At 37.7% G+C, this 15,294-nt stretch overlaps 1 protein-coding gene across 1 annotated transcript in view; it reads right to left on the bottom strand.

Annotated features, from left to right (window-relative positions):
* Positions 1 to 5,740, bottom strand: part of NAALAD2 (N-acetylated alpha-linked acidic dipeptidase 2) — a 57,042-nt gene extending 51,302 nt beyond the window's left edge. The window contains exons 1-4 of the mRNA XM_025356491.1: positions 5,441 to 5,740; positions 5,057 to 5,166; positions 2,264 to 2,397; positions 1,412 to 1,523 (exon numbers count right to left, since the gene is read on the bottom strand). Of these exons, the coding sequence (XP_025212276.1) occupies positions 1,412 to 1,523; positions 2,264 to 2,397; positions 5,057 to 5,109 (299 nt within the window). The 5' untranslated portion in view covers positions 5,110 to 5,166; positions 5,441 to 5,740. The remainder of the gene's footprint in view (positions 1 to 1,411; positions 1,524 to 2,263; positions 2,398 to 5,056; positions 5,167 to 5,440) is intronic.
* Positions 5,741 to 15,294: the final 9,554 nt, after the last annotated feature.

Genomic DNA, 15,294 nt, shown 5'->3' with positions numbered 1-15,294 from the left:
TTTTTTTCTTTTTTATGCTGAGTAATAATCCATCCTGTATATACGCCATAATATTTCTTGATGGAAGTTGATCATCAAGTTGATTCGGTATCTTGGCTATTGTGAATACTGCTGTGATAAACATCGGAGTGCGCATATCTCTTTGGACTACTGATTTCCTTACTTTGGGGTAGAAATGCAAAATGATGCAACCACTTTTCACTTACCTTAGGCATTTTCTTAAAAAGTTAAACTTATGCTTATCATCAAACTCAATCATTTCTAGAGAAATAAAACCACTTTTCCACAGAAAGACTTGTAAACATCTGTTCACAGCAGCTTTATTCACAATAGTCAAAAACTATAATCAACCCAAATTTCCATCAACTACACATTGCAGTATATCCATACAATGGAATTCTAGTCAGCAATAAAAATAATGAACTACTAACACATGCAACAATCTAGATGAATCTCAAAATCATTATTCTGAGTAAAAGAAGCTAGATACAAAAGAATATGTAGTATATGATTCCATTTAAATAAGATTCTAGAAAATGCAAATGAATCTCCAGTGACATAAAATTTGTTAGTGATTGCCTAGTGCCGGAGATGGAGAGGGGTGGGGAATAAACAGCAAAGGGCATAATGGAATATTTTTGTAGCATGATGGAGGAGGTGGTTGGTTCAGTATAGCATACATCTGTCACAACTCTCAAATTGTAGGGTTTATAGGGATGCAGTTTCTTTTATGTAAATTATACTTCACTAATGTTGATTTTTAAAAAAACACCGATTTGAAAGAGTCTGAATACAGAAATAAATACTATGGCCATTGTTCTTAAGGAGTTTATGATCACTCCCCCGATTTCCACTGTTTTTCATGGTTAGAAGCTAGAGGATTTGCAATGACTCTTTCTGGTTTCATTTTGTCTTATTTGTAAACAACAAACTTATTTATACCTGCAAGATGGGATAAAGGTTTAACTTTTGGCAGACAGAATCAGACACTTGGATCACTTTTCCACTAAATCACTTAGTCAACCAGAATCTAACTTTCTCTGACAGAATATGGTATCTAAAATATTGCTGATTAAAACCCAGGCACTGATGAACAAAGAATAACATTCAGTTAGATCCAAAGTTACATGAAGTTGAAACATCTCTCAATAAGCCAACCAGATACTTTGTGTTACGTAAAGTTAGGGAAGACCTACTTTTATAACATTCTAACAGATTTCACCCCAAGAGTGGTTTAAAGAGACATTTAAAAAATAAAAAATAAAAAAATAAACATAAGTTGATGACCAATATTGTAATTTCACACAGAGAAGACTGTCCTCATGCATATAACCAGTTATAACATGCTTCTCACTGTGATATTTTAAACATGAGTTTTAAGATCAAATATGTAAAAAAAAAAAAAATTCACCGAAGAAATGATTTGATGTTTTCAGCTTTCATTTCGGATACCAGTTCCCACCTTATACTTTGATGATAGCGCACAGAAGTGGTTGTTTCTTTGAGAGGCTTAATAAACCAGCCTGAGGGGGAAAAAAAATGCACAAACACACAAACATCCAAAAAATCACTTTAACTTTATTAAAACTAGAAGCCATCCCTCTCTCCTTCCCCCCAAAAAGTCTTTATCTGACAAATAGATCCTGGTGGGCTTTAAAAAATAATGTTCATATTAAATGCAGAAAATCTATCAATAAATTCTGATATGTAATATAATTTTGAGATGCTTAAAAGGAGTTTTTTTTTAAGGGAAGCCCTTTCATTTTCTCACATTATGCATGAAGGCATGGCTTTTCTTGTTCTTCCCTGAGTATCTAGTCCCTGACACATAGGGAACATTCCACACATATTTATTTAAATATAGAGCAGGGTTTTTGTTTTGTTTTGTTTTGTTTTGTTTTGTTTCGTTTTGCTTAGCTTTGCTTTTAGCGCTGCCCGCATTAGTTGACAGTTTTGACTCACTAATGTTGCCTGGAAATAAAATGATTTTTTTCATCCCTGCAGATAGTGACAGCTGTAGGTTGTCTTTAGTGAACTCAGTGAACATTTAATAAATTTGAATTTCAAGCACATTTTGTCTATTAGGAACCCCAAAATACGTTCCGTCTGGTTTCCAGTTTTGCTGAAATTTGCAGTTTATCCTATCTAGCCCAGTGGGTCAGGGCTAGCGCACAGCCCAATTCCTTCCAGCTCCAGGATTTCTCCCTTTATCTCTGCAGAATCACGAGCCTCGGAGTAAGGGGAAAGTGTTTCGTTCACTTACCCACCATAAACCCCACCAGGAAAGATGCCAGCGCAGCAGTCAAGCACATCCAAAGGTATAGATGGCCCCTGGACTTCGCCATGGCTTCTTGAGGGCTGAGCTTGGGGCGCCTACTACCTTCGCGAGCCTCGGGGCTGCAGAGAAACAGAGAGCGCGCGGGCAGGAGCCTGTGAGCGCGGCGTGGCCTCCGCTGACCTTCGCAAGGCCGCGCCTCCGCCCTCCCCGCCAGTCCCGAGACAACGAAAACAAGGCAGCGCCGAGCTCCTCCGGGTCCCTGTGGTCCCCTGGGGCCCTGGAGGGGAGAGAGGAAGCCCTGCAGAGGGAGGAGGCATTCTTCCTGTTGGCGGGCGACTTCCATTCTGTGAATCCCGCAGTAACCCGGACATAGTAGGTTGCGGGAGCTGCTGAAAATGTCCCTAATTATTTCCTAAAGAACTCGACTGCTGTTTGCCACGCCCATCCCCCAAAACGTCCAATTTCGGCTCAGAAGTGAATTTAAGTATTGCTTTTCCTGACCTATTGGTTATTCTTCTTCCAGATTCTCTGCCGTAATTTCCCACTGGTTAAACTCGGGAAGAATTTCTGGTCCTAGGTGCTCCGCCGTTAAAGCTTTTAACACCACTAATACCTCAATCACTGTCAGCATCAAAATCGATGGGATTGCGTTCTGTTGTTCCCCTTTACTTCAACAAAACTCCACATTTCTGTAATTCTGTTTCCACTCATTTAACTGAGGTGTTTACCTACCTCACTGGAATGTTTTAGGTTCACATTAGTAAAAGTAGTCATTGAAAGGACCTTGCACTGCCAGTAGTTACTGAGAGTAGGTTCTTAATGCTGAGGCTCAGACACCAATATCCCAAAATATGGTGCTTTGAGATGCTAAACTGAAGCTAGACGGTCTCTCTGATCATACCGCTCTCTTCCAGCTCCTCCCTCTCAATCCTTTGTCTCTCCCAAAGCACAGAATAAAGCTGCTCTCTCAAGTTCCCTTATCTGCCTAAAGTGCAGAACTACTAAAGGATAAAGCAAGTAAACAAACGAAAAAACAGTTTCTTTCCTGAGTTTTAATTAACCGAACTCATAGGAAGAAGGACCGCAGACTGTCAAGACAACTGGCAGACTTCTGTTACAAACCGTTGTCTGCTCTGTAGGGCCAACAGACTTTGTCCCAGGCCATTGTATATTCTTCAAGCCCATTGAATTCCCCTAAAATTCATTTACTATCCTCCTAAAATTATACAAACATTCCCATCTTCCTTTCCTCTAAAAAGATGCGTATATTATCATCTGTACCTCATTGGGTTATTGGGTAATCATTCTACTATGATTCCCTTATGCTATGTTGTTCAATAAATTTGTAAGTCTTTTTTTTCCTAATAGTCTGCGTTTTGTGAGTTGATTTTCTAGCAAAACTTCAGAGGGTGAAAGGGAAGCTTTTCCCCTGCATTAACAATGGCCCCTGTCATTCCCCTGTCCTCACCATATTACATTCATGAAGCATTTCTCTTTAAAGATGGGTTTGCAAAATAGTGGCCATCGTAAATAGCCTGCATCAACCATCTCACCTCAGAGAAAAATTTTAGGAATTTATGATTGGCTTCATATATCTAACTAAAAGTAGTTTTTTCAGCCAAAGCAAAACTGCTGAGTTGGTTTCAAAGACGGTAGGATATCTAGGATAAACTTCACAGCATTGTCTGCAGCCCTGATAGCTTTAGGTAATGCACCTTTGCTCCTAACAAGTGACTGGAAGAGTAAAATTTATTTTTCTGGGACATAATTGTTTTTCTGTCCTTGTAATGAATGGCTACGAATTGAACATAATTGTTGATAGGAATGCCTAATGACTTATTTCTTGAAACTTTTGTAGCACACCTGATATTTAACTTTGAAGCAAACCTCCTTAATGAACTATTGATTTTTAAATGTTGGCATGCAATTTAAGTCCCAACTAACTTCAGCTTTTTCAGCTACTAGCCCGTTAGACGTTCTTTGACTGATTTCTCCAATGTTTTCTATTTTAGAGAGAAATATCTTTCAAAAAACATTTTCATAACAAAGTAAGTTTGTTGCCCCCTTATATGCATACACACAACAGCATATATAGGGAATTAGAATAGAATTATTCAAAAGGGTCAATATCCAGTGAAGTAACTAAACCCCTCAAATATGGCTTAAGAAACATTTTCCAAGAGCACTCAGAATTATTTTTATGTGTTGCATTATGAAATAATACTGGGATTTTAATAACTCTCCAGCATTTAACAGGTGACACACAAAGGTCTCAAACAATAGCAAATGTTATTTTTGTACATATAAACATTTTGGGGATTGATTGTGTAATTTGTCAATTTAGACTCTTGGCTTTTTCTATTGGCTACCCATGGGACCATTCTCTGTTGACTACATAGCCCTCAAGAGGCAGATCAAAATTATCTCCAGGAAAAGATTTATTGAAGAAAGAGAAGGTAGAAACTAATGAATAAAGTTGCTAAGCTATTTATTAAATTTATTTTTTTCTGCTCATTTTGTGTTTTTATTGCTAATTGAAGTTTGAGTAATAGAAAAAATCAATGCATTATTTAACACAGTTTGCCAGTTTGAATAATCTTCCTAAATTAAATTAGATTATTCATTTAACTAACATTTATTGAGAGGCTATAACATGCCACACATTATGCAAAATTCCGAGAATATGATCCTTGTTTTTATGAAGCCTATAATTCAATGAGAAGGCAAATATTGAATAAAAAATTAAATGTAAAGAGTTCCAAGAATGAGCAATGTTACCTCAAATATGACTTTTGTCTCTGTAGGCGGCATCTGCAATCTTGACCAACCATTGTAAAAAGCCCAGTTAGCTGGCTCAACAAGTCTTTGGCCTTTTGTCAATATAGACACTGCAAGCATTCAAAATTCTATGTTAATTACGTTTGTAACAGAAGGCTGCTATCAAAAAGTAATTCCTAATTATTACCATCTTGGCAGATACTTGTACTTTGCAAAGCACACTTAACAAAGCAACACTTGACGTGGGACAATCCTTTTCAATTTCTCCATCAAAGCTAATGGTATATAAAAACTTTTAGTATTGAAAACCAGTCTCTCAATGAAGCTATTTGACACATTTGACCTGCTCATGATTCAGTGAGCCTCTAACATGACAAAACTCACCACTTCCTCCATTCAAGTTAAATTGCTCTTATCTAAGCATTTTTCCTCCTCCTCTGTCATAGCAGAGGCAATTTTGTAACTCCAAAGTTCAAGTTCCTTCAAATGGGTTATGGCAAGGTTTGAAAACAAAGTGTCATATATGTACTAATAAAGAAGTATATATAAATTTCACTTGCAGAATTAAGCTTTAATTATTAAGCTTTAATAAAAAAGAATAATGTTTAACTTGATGATAAACTGGCAAAATATTTGCCAAACCCACAGTCTCACCAGGTGCTGTGCCACAAAATTTCATGTTTTGCTTGAAAATGTTGCCTTATTCTGCATATGAGAGGCTCACTGTGTAGATACAGACATTATGCCTTTAGTGATGTCACAAGGTGGCATTACTAGGGAAATGCTAATAGGCCCACATGATGTTGTGGTCATCCAGAAAGCAATGCTCACTTTCAAAAATGTGAATGGTTGATGCTATGATAGCGGTGATTCAGCACAAGAATTATATTCCAGTTGGGTATGTGTTTCTTTTCTCTTTCATAGGATGGGGTCTCACTATGTTGCTTCGGTTGGTCTCAAACTCCTGGGTTCAAGCAATCCTCCCAACGTGGTCTCTCAAAGTGCTGAGATGACAGACATGAGCCACTGTGGTTAAGTATTTTTAAGATTCTGGGTTCCAAAATTGTCAAAAATTAGTTTCAAACATAAAATAAGATGTTAGAAAATTAGTACATTAAACAATATACCAGAACCTATATAACAGAGGAGAGGTGAGACAAAGGAAGAAGTCTAGATAGTGAGAAGAGGTGAAAGACTAATAAAAGTGAGGAGAAATTTTAAAAGAAAAGCAGAAACCATGATTGGATGATTTCCTTCTGATGTCATAATTACCCTACTCAACAATAAATGTAGAAATTAGAAAAGACCTACCAGGTTAATGTGTAAAATAGACCATCCATACCTTCTCTTCAATGTAGAATATGCCTCCTATCATGCTAACATTCTAGTTGGAAGCTTGACACTGGTAAGTTGTATAACTTGGCCTTTAAACCAGATTTTCTGACTCAACATTGTTCATCCCTTATCATTAACATGCACCTTCAAGCTATTTTCCATAATAGCTTTAACTAATAGTGCCATGATTAGGGTACCTCCAGTGCTATTCCTTCACCAACTCTCATCCTATAGCCTCATTTACAGCTGCGGTCCCTGTATCCCTTTAGTATCACTTCATTGTGAATAAATCCCTTTATATTTAGAATCCTCTCTCTAACATATCCTTTTCTACCCCCTCTTGTCTGACACCTATTTTCACTTGATACCACTTTTTTTCTGAAAACCAGTTAAATGGACATTTCTCTTTCTTGCCTCTCCATTGACTCGTGGGGTCAGAGAGAAAGGACAGATCTTTGCTTTGCCACCATTATTCCCTGTGCATTTTCTTCTGAAGTCACTTCCATCTGATTATATAATTTGCTTCCTTTTCTTCATCATTGTCCCCACCAAGATATCCTCCTACTTTCTCCAGTGGTTTTAATGGCTACATTGTAGAATTTGAGTGTGCCCCATTCTTTGGCACTTCACTCCTCATTTTCTTTCACACCTCACATAGAATTCTTTAGTATGTTCTATTGGCTCTGCAATCAAAATATATTTTGAATCTAGCTGCTTACCATCTTCACCAGCATTATTCTAATCTTAGCCACAATAACCTCTCATGTAAAGCCTTTTAATTGGGTTCTCTTTCTCCACCTTTGCAGACCATCTTTGACTCAATAGAATGTCCTTCCTAAGGCAATAATCAGATCATGTTATAACTTAAAATTTTCCAAAGCCCTGTCTTTAAACTTAAAAACAAAATTTATTAGAACAAGGATCTCTGAGGAAAAAGAAAAATATAAACTAAAAAATACTCCAATTTCCCCCAAATTTAGACTCATTAGAGTGGCTACCAAAAACCCACATGATCTAGCTTTTGAATCTCACCTCCTCTCAAAGGAAAACTGCACCAACGAAATACATGCAACCCAAATACGTGGAGACCAGGCAACCACAAAATCAACAAAGATCACCAGCATCATAAAGAAACAGACAAACCCAAAGGGAGGGCTTGTGGCACTAAGCCCTCCTAGTGATAAATGTAATAAATTCATATGACTGTAGATAAAGGAGGCTTTGTTATATGGCAAATGGCTAAGAAAGCCCCAGTCTTCTACAGTATTTTTCAAGGATCCGTAACAAAGTAAATTAGCAAGAAGGGGGTGTTTAACAATTTTACAATTGGAGGTAACTATTGGAGAAACTAAAATCATTTCATATTTTTATTGTGGTGAGTTGAAATTCATTTGTTGTTTTAAAAGAGAATTATTTTTATTAACTGGTTACTTTTCTTGACCAGCTAACCTGACCAAGGATGTCTAATTCATAACAAGAGGAATATAATCCCTATTCTGCAAGCCATATCCATAACCTCATAGTTCCCTAAACCATATTGGCAGTATTTGGGACGCTCGAGCATTCATTTCCTGCTAAGTCTCAGACCACTCTGAGAAAGGCTGCCAAACATTTGCCAGCCCTGCTCACTACTATCCCACCTTCTACGCAAAATTCTTTTTCTTAGGCTCAGACAAGCAAAGCTATTAGCCAATGAGTGAAAGGAGTTTTTCAGATCATCTAGTGATGAAGTTACGGCACACTGGTTTTTACAGATTGATATGATTTGACCATGTCCCCACCCAAATGTCAACTTGAATTGTATCTCCCAGAATTCCCACATGTTATGGGAGGGACCCAGGGGGAGGTAATTGAATCCTGGGGGCCAGTCTTTCCCGTGCTATTCTGATGATAGTGAGTAAGTCTCACGAGATTTGATGGGTTTATCAGGGGTTTCCGCTTTTGCTTCCTCCTCATTTTCTCTTGCCGCTGCCATGCTGCTGCTTTCCACCTCCTGCCATGATTCTGAGTCCTCCCCAGTCACATGGAACTGTAAGTCCAATTACACCTCTTTTTCTTTCCAGTCTCAGGTATGTCTTTTATCAGCAGCATGCAAACGGACTAATACAGTAAATTGGTACCAGTCGAGTGGGGCGCTGCTGAAAAGATAACCAAAAACGTGAAATTAACTTTGGAACTCGGTAACAGGCAGAGACTGGAACAGTCTGGAGGCCTCAGAAGAAGACAGGAAAATGTGGGAAAGTTTGGAACTTCCTAGAGACTTGTTGAATAACTTTGTCCAAAATGCCGATAGCAATATGGCAATAAAATCCAGGCTGAGGTGGTCTCAGATGGAGATGAGGAGCTGATTGGGAACTGGAGCAAAGGTGACTCTTGTCATGTTTTATCAGAGACTGATGACATTTTGCCCCGGCCCTAGAGATTTATGGAACTTTGAACTTGAGAGACATGATTTAGGGTATCTGGTGGAAGGAATTTCTAAGCAGCAAAGCATTCAATAGGTGACTTAGGTGTTGTTAAAAGGCATTCAGTTTTATAAGGCAAGCAGAGCATAAAAGTTTGGAAAATTTGCAGCCTGACAATGTGATAGAAAAGAAAACCCCATTTTCAGGGGACAAATTCAAGTCAGCTGCAGAAATTTGCATAAGTAGCCAGAAGTCTAATGTTAATTCCCAAGACCATGGGGAAAATGTCTCCAGGCCATGTCAGAGAACTTCCCAGCAGCCCCTCCCCTCACAGGCCCTGAGGCTCAGGAGGAAAATGCAATTTTTGTGGGCTGGGCCCAGGGTCCCTGTGCTAAGTGCAGCCTAGGGACTTGGTGCCCTGTGTCCCAGCCACTCCAGCTGTGGCTGAAAGAGGCCAGCATGAGCTCAGACTGTGGCTACAGAGGGTGGAAGCCTCAAGCCTTGACAGTTTCCATGTGATGTTGAGCCTGCAGTTGCACAGAAGTCAAGAATTGAGATTTGGAGAGAGTAGGGGTGGAATGATATGGTTTGGCTGTGTCCCCATCAAATTTCAACTTGAATTCTATCTCCTAGAATTCCCACATGTTGCAGAAGGGACCCAGGGGGAGGAAATTGAATCATGGGGGCTGGTCTTTCTTGTGCTATTCTTGTGATAGTGAATAAGTCTCAGATCTGATGGGTTTATCAGCGCTTTCTGCTTTTGCTTATTCCTCATTTTCTCTTGCTGCCACCATGTAAGAAGTGCCTTTTGCCTCCATGATTCTGAGGCCTCCCCAGCCATGTGGAAGTATAAGTCCAATTAAACCTCTTTTTCTTCCCAGTCTTGGGTATGTCTTTATTGGCAGCATGAAAATGGACTAATGCAAAGATAAAAAACATTAAAGAAGACACAGAGAGTAAGAGAATCATGGTGGGGCCCAAGAAAACGGAAAATAGCCGGTTCAGTGAATGGTCTCTGGCCTTCACAAAGACCAAAACTAGAGCCGGCTACCTATTCTAATTCCCAAAACACACACAAGTCATCTGTCCACAACAAAACTAAGTCTCTAACAAACACAAACTTTTGTTTTACTTCTCCTTAAAATCTCTTTTCATAAAAAAGGCCCAGAATCTGGAAAACATTATGCTAGGTGAAATAAACCAGACATAGAAAGGAAAATACTGCATGAGCTTACTTTTATGTGGAATCTAAAACAAGTCAAACACATAGAAATAGAGGAATGGTGGTTTTCAGGAGTAGGAAGAAGGAGGAAATGGAAAGTAGTAGGTCAAGGGGTAGAAAATTGCAGTTTTATAGGATAAATTAATCTACAGATCTAATGTACAGCATGAGGACTGTAGTTAATAATATTGTATTGCATATAAAAATTTGTTGAGGGTAGACTTCAGGTGCTGTCACCATACACACACACACACACACACACACACATACATTCACACAAGTAATTATGGCAGGTCATAGGTGGTTTAATTTGTTGGACTGTTGTGGCCATTTCATTATGTATATATATATCAAAACACCATGTTGCACACCTTAAATATATAGAATAAACATTTTATTGGACTATTTCATAGAATTCTTTTTTACTGCCATATTGAGAAATGGGATAAAATCCCCTCAAGCTAAATATATAAAACAGAGTTTTAAATGTATAATAATCAGAGGATAATTATAGTCAAATGAAAACATTGTTAAAAATTTTTCTTCAAAAAGATTTAAAAAGCATTTAACTTTAGTCAACAGTGAAGGATACAGAGACTCTAGGACTATTATTTTTGTCCTACCTGTTGTCATCTTTGGCATGGTGAGCAGGTATACTACAAAACTGGTGTTACAACATCAAAACATTGCACTTTGTATATTGTTTAGAGAAGAGTCTGTCTTTACAGTTTATTGGCCTGAAGAGATCCCACCTCCCACTCAGCAAAATACAGTGAGAGAAAGACTCTACCCTATTAGACCATCAGCTTTCCTGCATTTTATACTTTTATCGCATTTGATTAGTTTTGGTGAAACCAAATTGAAGATTCATCTATAAGTAAAGAATTTAGAGGAAGGTGATTCTTGTTTATCTTCCACTTTAAAAAAATCTTTGGATACTTGATCTGTAAGCATTGGGAAGTGACATTTCACCTAAGTGAAAGGGTGTTTTGCCTATCATTAAAACGACTCCATTGTAAACTGTATTGTGTGTAATCTATATCATTTTTGGCCTGTGCTTTGGTTTCTGTTAGCTTCTATTTTACAAGTAATATACATTACTCTAACTTGAACAGAAAAGAAATAGTAGCTCATAGAATCTCTGGCAAGATTAGTGAATCTTTTTTTTTTTTTTTTAAGTGGGCCAGTCAACCGTAACTATGGCAAAAATGATGACAGAGGAACAATCTGGTGAGGCTGGTGTGACTGTGGCAGCGGGACACTGGATAGCACTCCTTGTTTTAGAGACAATCCCTGTGATCACCACCACCATAGAAACAGTGAGATCATGTGCCTGTGCTCTAGCGCCAGGGGCAGGGAAAACAGACGTCTAGACTTTATAGATTCTCTGAGACCATGAAGAATCACACAGCAGAACATTCCACAAACATAGAAAGGCTGTTCAAATGCTGTACAGTCAAAAATACACCAGCAAACAATTATATAGTCTCTTTTTTTTTGCCCACCCAATATCTGTACACATTGATCTTCCAATAAACTTCCAAAAAACACATCCCTAGTGGTAGTTTCGTAGTTTTCACATTTAGCAAACAGGGCTACACTCATCATTTCTCTAAACAGACAGGAAAAAAAATGCGTTAGAGTATTATTTAGAGAACTGGTTTGCAAAGTGAGGTCCCCACACAACAGCGTCACTATTACCTGGTAACTTGTTAGAAGTGCAGTCTCAGGACAATTCTAGAGCTGTTGAATCAAACTTTTCTTCAGAAATGAGGATAACTATTACTTTTATAGTTGCTTTTACACGATGGGACGAATCGATCCAAAGTCTTGTGGTTATTGCATCCAGCTGCAAATCTAGCTTTCTAGTTGATGCTCATTCTTATTCTTCTGTCATGATTCCATCTCAGTTGTCTCATCCTATGGACAAAACTGAAAAGCTAACTACTACTTTCACATCCTGTTTACACCTATAAGCAACAGGAGGCTGGGTTCAGTGACTCGTGCCTGTAATTCCAGCTACTTGAGAGGCTGAGGCAGGAGGATTGCATGAGCCCAGGACTTGGAGACTGCAGTGAGCCATGATCATGTGACTGTACTCCAGCCTGGGCAAGAAAGTGAGACCCTGTCTCTTAAAACTAAAAATTTAGCCAAGATGGTGGCTCATACCTGTAGTCCCAGCTACTTTGGGGGCTGAGGCTTGAGCCAAGGAGTTTGAGTCTAGCCTAGGCAACATAGTGAGATGCCATCTCCATTTAAAAAAATAATAATAAAATTAAAAAATATATATATATATAATAGGGAGGGAGAAAAGAAATTTAAGATAAACTGTAAGAATATATACATGGTACAGTAAGAAATGAGACAGATGAGATTAAAGTTTTTGTTTCAGCATTTCAGTATAAAGTCACTTATAACTTCCTTCTACCACTTTTCTCCCATATTCCCTTTGCTTTCAGTAAGTATCTCAGCTATTCAGAATTATTTACCTTCATTTCAAAGGGACCTGAGCCCTTGTACCCTCTTGTTTAGTAATCTCAGTGAACCTTTTGCATTGAATATAGGTTTGAGGAAGTGATTTAGATTATTATCTCAGTTTAATGGTAACTCTTCTTTATCTCCTTATGACAAGAATCTCAGTTCTTTCTTACCATGAGAATTTTCCACCCCAGCCAACAGTAAACTCATTTTCTGCCTACAGTGTTGTTTTCTGTTCAGTGGCATGAGAGGCTTAAGATAGCCAGATTGGAGCTTTAAACGCCATATCTATGTAACTTTTATTTTCCCTGATAGAAACATTTGCTCTATAGGGGCTGGAACCTCTAAATCATCAGAGTCCAGAATTGTGGGGACTACAAGTGGATCATCAAATGTAATCATGAGAAGTACTACCTTTTCTCCATGCTTGGTTTCCTGAGATATATATTCTGGTTGTGGGAGAAATGGCACCACATGTGTATTAGTTGCTGCTCAGTTCATAAGGTGTCCTTCAGGACAGCACTTCAAACTCACAAAATGTTGTCTAGGAAACGCTACTGTAGGCTGAGCGCGGTGGCTTATGCCTGTAATCTCAGCACTATGGGAGACCAAGGTGGGTAGATCACGAGGTCAGGAGTTAAAGAGCAGCCTGGCAAAGATGGCGAAACCCCATCTCTATTAAAAATACAAAAATTACCTGGGTGTGGTGGTGGGCACCTGTAATCCCAGCTACACGGGAGGCTGAGGCAGGAGAATTGCTTAAACCCAGGAGGCGGAGGTTGCAGCGAGCTGAGATTGCGCCTTTGCACTCCAGCCTGGACGACAGAGTGAGACTCTGTTTTTGTTTTTGTTTGTTTTAATTAGAAAATGTTACTGTGTATGAGTCATCAAAAAGCATTCCACTGTTCTATAAGGTTAGATTTTTGTGAATCAAGAAGTACATACAAAGACCAATGATGATCAATTAACTAAGACTACTTCCAGATACCTGAGCTAGCACCTTGAACATACAATGCCTGGTAAACACATTACATTGGTAAATTCACCCTAATCCAAAAGTTTCATTTTTGTCATGTATCACCAGAATCTATAATCCATGCATTTGCAAGATAGTTGCCAATATAAATTGTTAAAATCTGTAATTCTTTCAATGTGTAAGCATTGTTTATAAGGATATGCTATGGAAAAAGCCTTTTTGGGTTTGCTTCCATTTTAACCTGGTTACTATTTGGAGAGACAATGAGTTATGAAGACTATGGATGTTTTCTTTAGAAGTAGGAAAATTCCTTTGAGTGAGAGTCTAGGAGGCTCATTTTCCTCAGGGAAAGGAGGGGCCACACAGGCTGGAAAGCTGGACTCTAAATCCTGTAAGTACCTCTGTATGTTCACATTCCAGTGTTTGGTATCTCGCTCTTTTAAAATCAGTGCTCAGACTTTCAGTTAAGAGACTCCAAAACCTGGATTCAACCAACCTTGCAGTTTGTCAAGTGACAGAAACAAATTTGGCATTTGTTTATAACAACCTCAGCTGTTCACTTGCAAGAAATAAGAATCTGTGTGAGGGAAAAGGAGGATGTCAGTCGCAAAGTTTTAGAATGTTAATGAATGATAATTCAGAGACTTTAGTCTATTTATATCCTTCTTTGGGATACCTTTTGCTGTTAGAGGCAGCTACCCTCAATTATCATTCTTTGAATTTCTCTAGTCTTTTGTGCTGTCTGTCTCAAGTCAGCAAATATCTTACCCATATGATTTAAGAAATGGATGTATATTATTGTACTGAATGTAGACAAGAAATAGATATACATTATTGCAATATACATGTAGATAAGAAATGGATGTATATTATTGTAAAATGCTTATACTACACATGAAGTGGTATAATATTACTCATAGGTAAACTGATAATTTAAAGATATATACCCTAAAGCAGTCACTAAAATAACAAAGCATACAGCTAACAAGCAAAAAAGTAGATAAAATTTAATCATAAAATACTCAATCCAAAAGAAGAACAAGAGGAAAATAATACTTGTAACAAATAGAAAATAAATAACTGTGCTTGCCATGGTCAGGACAAAAAAACAAAACAAAACAAACAAACTAACTAACAAAAAACCACATTAAAAAAACAAACAAAAAGAAAAAAGAAAACAAATAGCAAGACGATAGAATTAAACTTTACCATACCAGTAATCACATTAAAGGTACATGATGTAAACATTCCAATAAAAAGCCAGGTTAAGAAGAACAAGATACAAATGACACAGATACAAATGCCATATAAGAAATGTACTTTAACTGTAAAGACAAATTGGTTAAAAGGAAAAGAATAGAAAAAAAGATGTAACTTGATAACACCAGTGAAAAAAGCAAGAGTATTAATATATAATAAGTTTTTAATACATTAGAGGAAGTACATTTAAGAGCAAAGAATATTAGCAGTGATAAAATTAGGTCATTTTGGAATCATAAAGTGATCAATTCATTGAGAGGACATAACAATCCTAAACATTTATGCACCTACTAACAAACTTTCATTACACATAAAGCAGACACTGATAGAACTGCAAGAAGAATTGAACACGTTTCTAATTATAGTGGATTTTTAAACTTCTGTGTCAACAGTTGATAGAAAAAGTAGATATAAAATCAATAGAAACATATAAGATGGTGCAATACTGTCAAGCAACAACAGCAGATCATGCATTTTTTTTTTCAACATTACAGAAAGCATTTAACAGGATAGTTCATATTCTGGGGCATAAAACTAACCAAGTTTGAAATGGTTCAAATTA

The sequence above is a fragment of the Theropithecus gelada genome, chromosome 14, assembly GCF_003255815.1.
Source record: "Theropithecus gelada isolate Dixy chromosome 14, Tgel_1.0, whole genome shotgun sequence".
Lineage (NCBI taxonomy): Eukaryota > Metazoa > Chordata > Mammalia > Primates > Cercopithecidae > Theropithecus > Theropithecus gelada.
The sequence above is the reverse complement of the archived record's forward strand: the minus strand, read 5'-3'. Positions and strand labels throughout refer to the sequence as shown.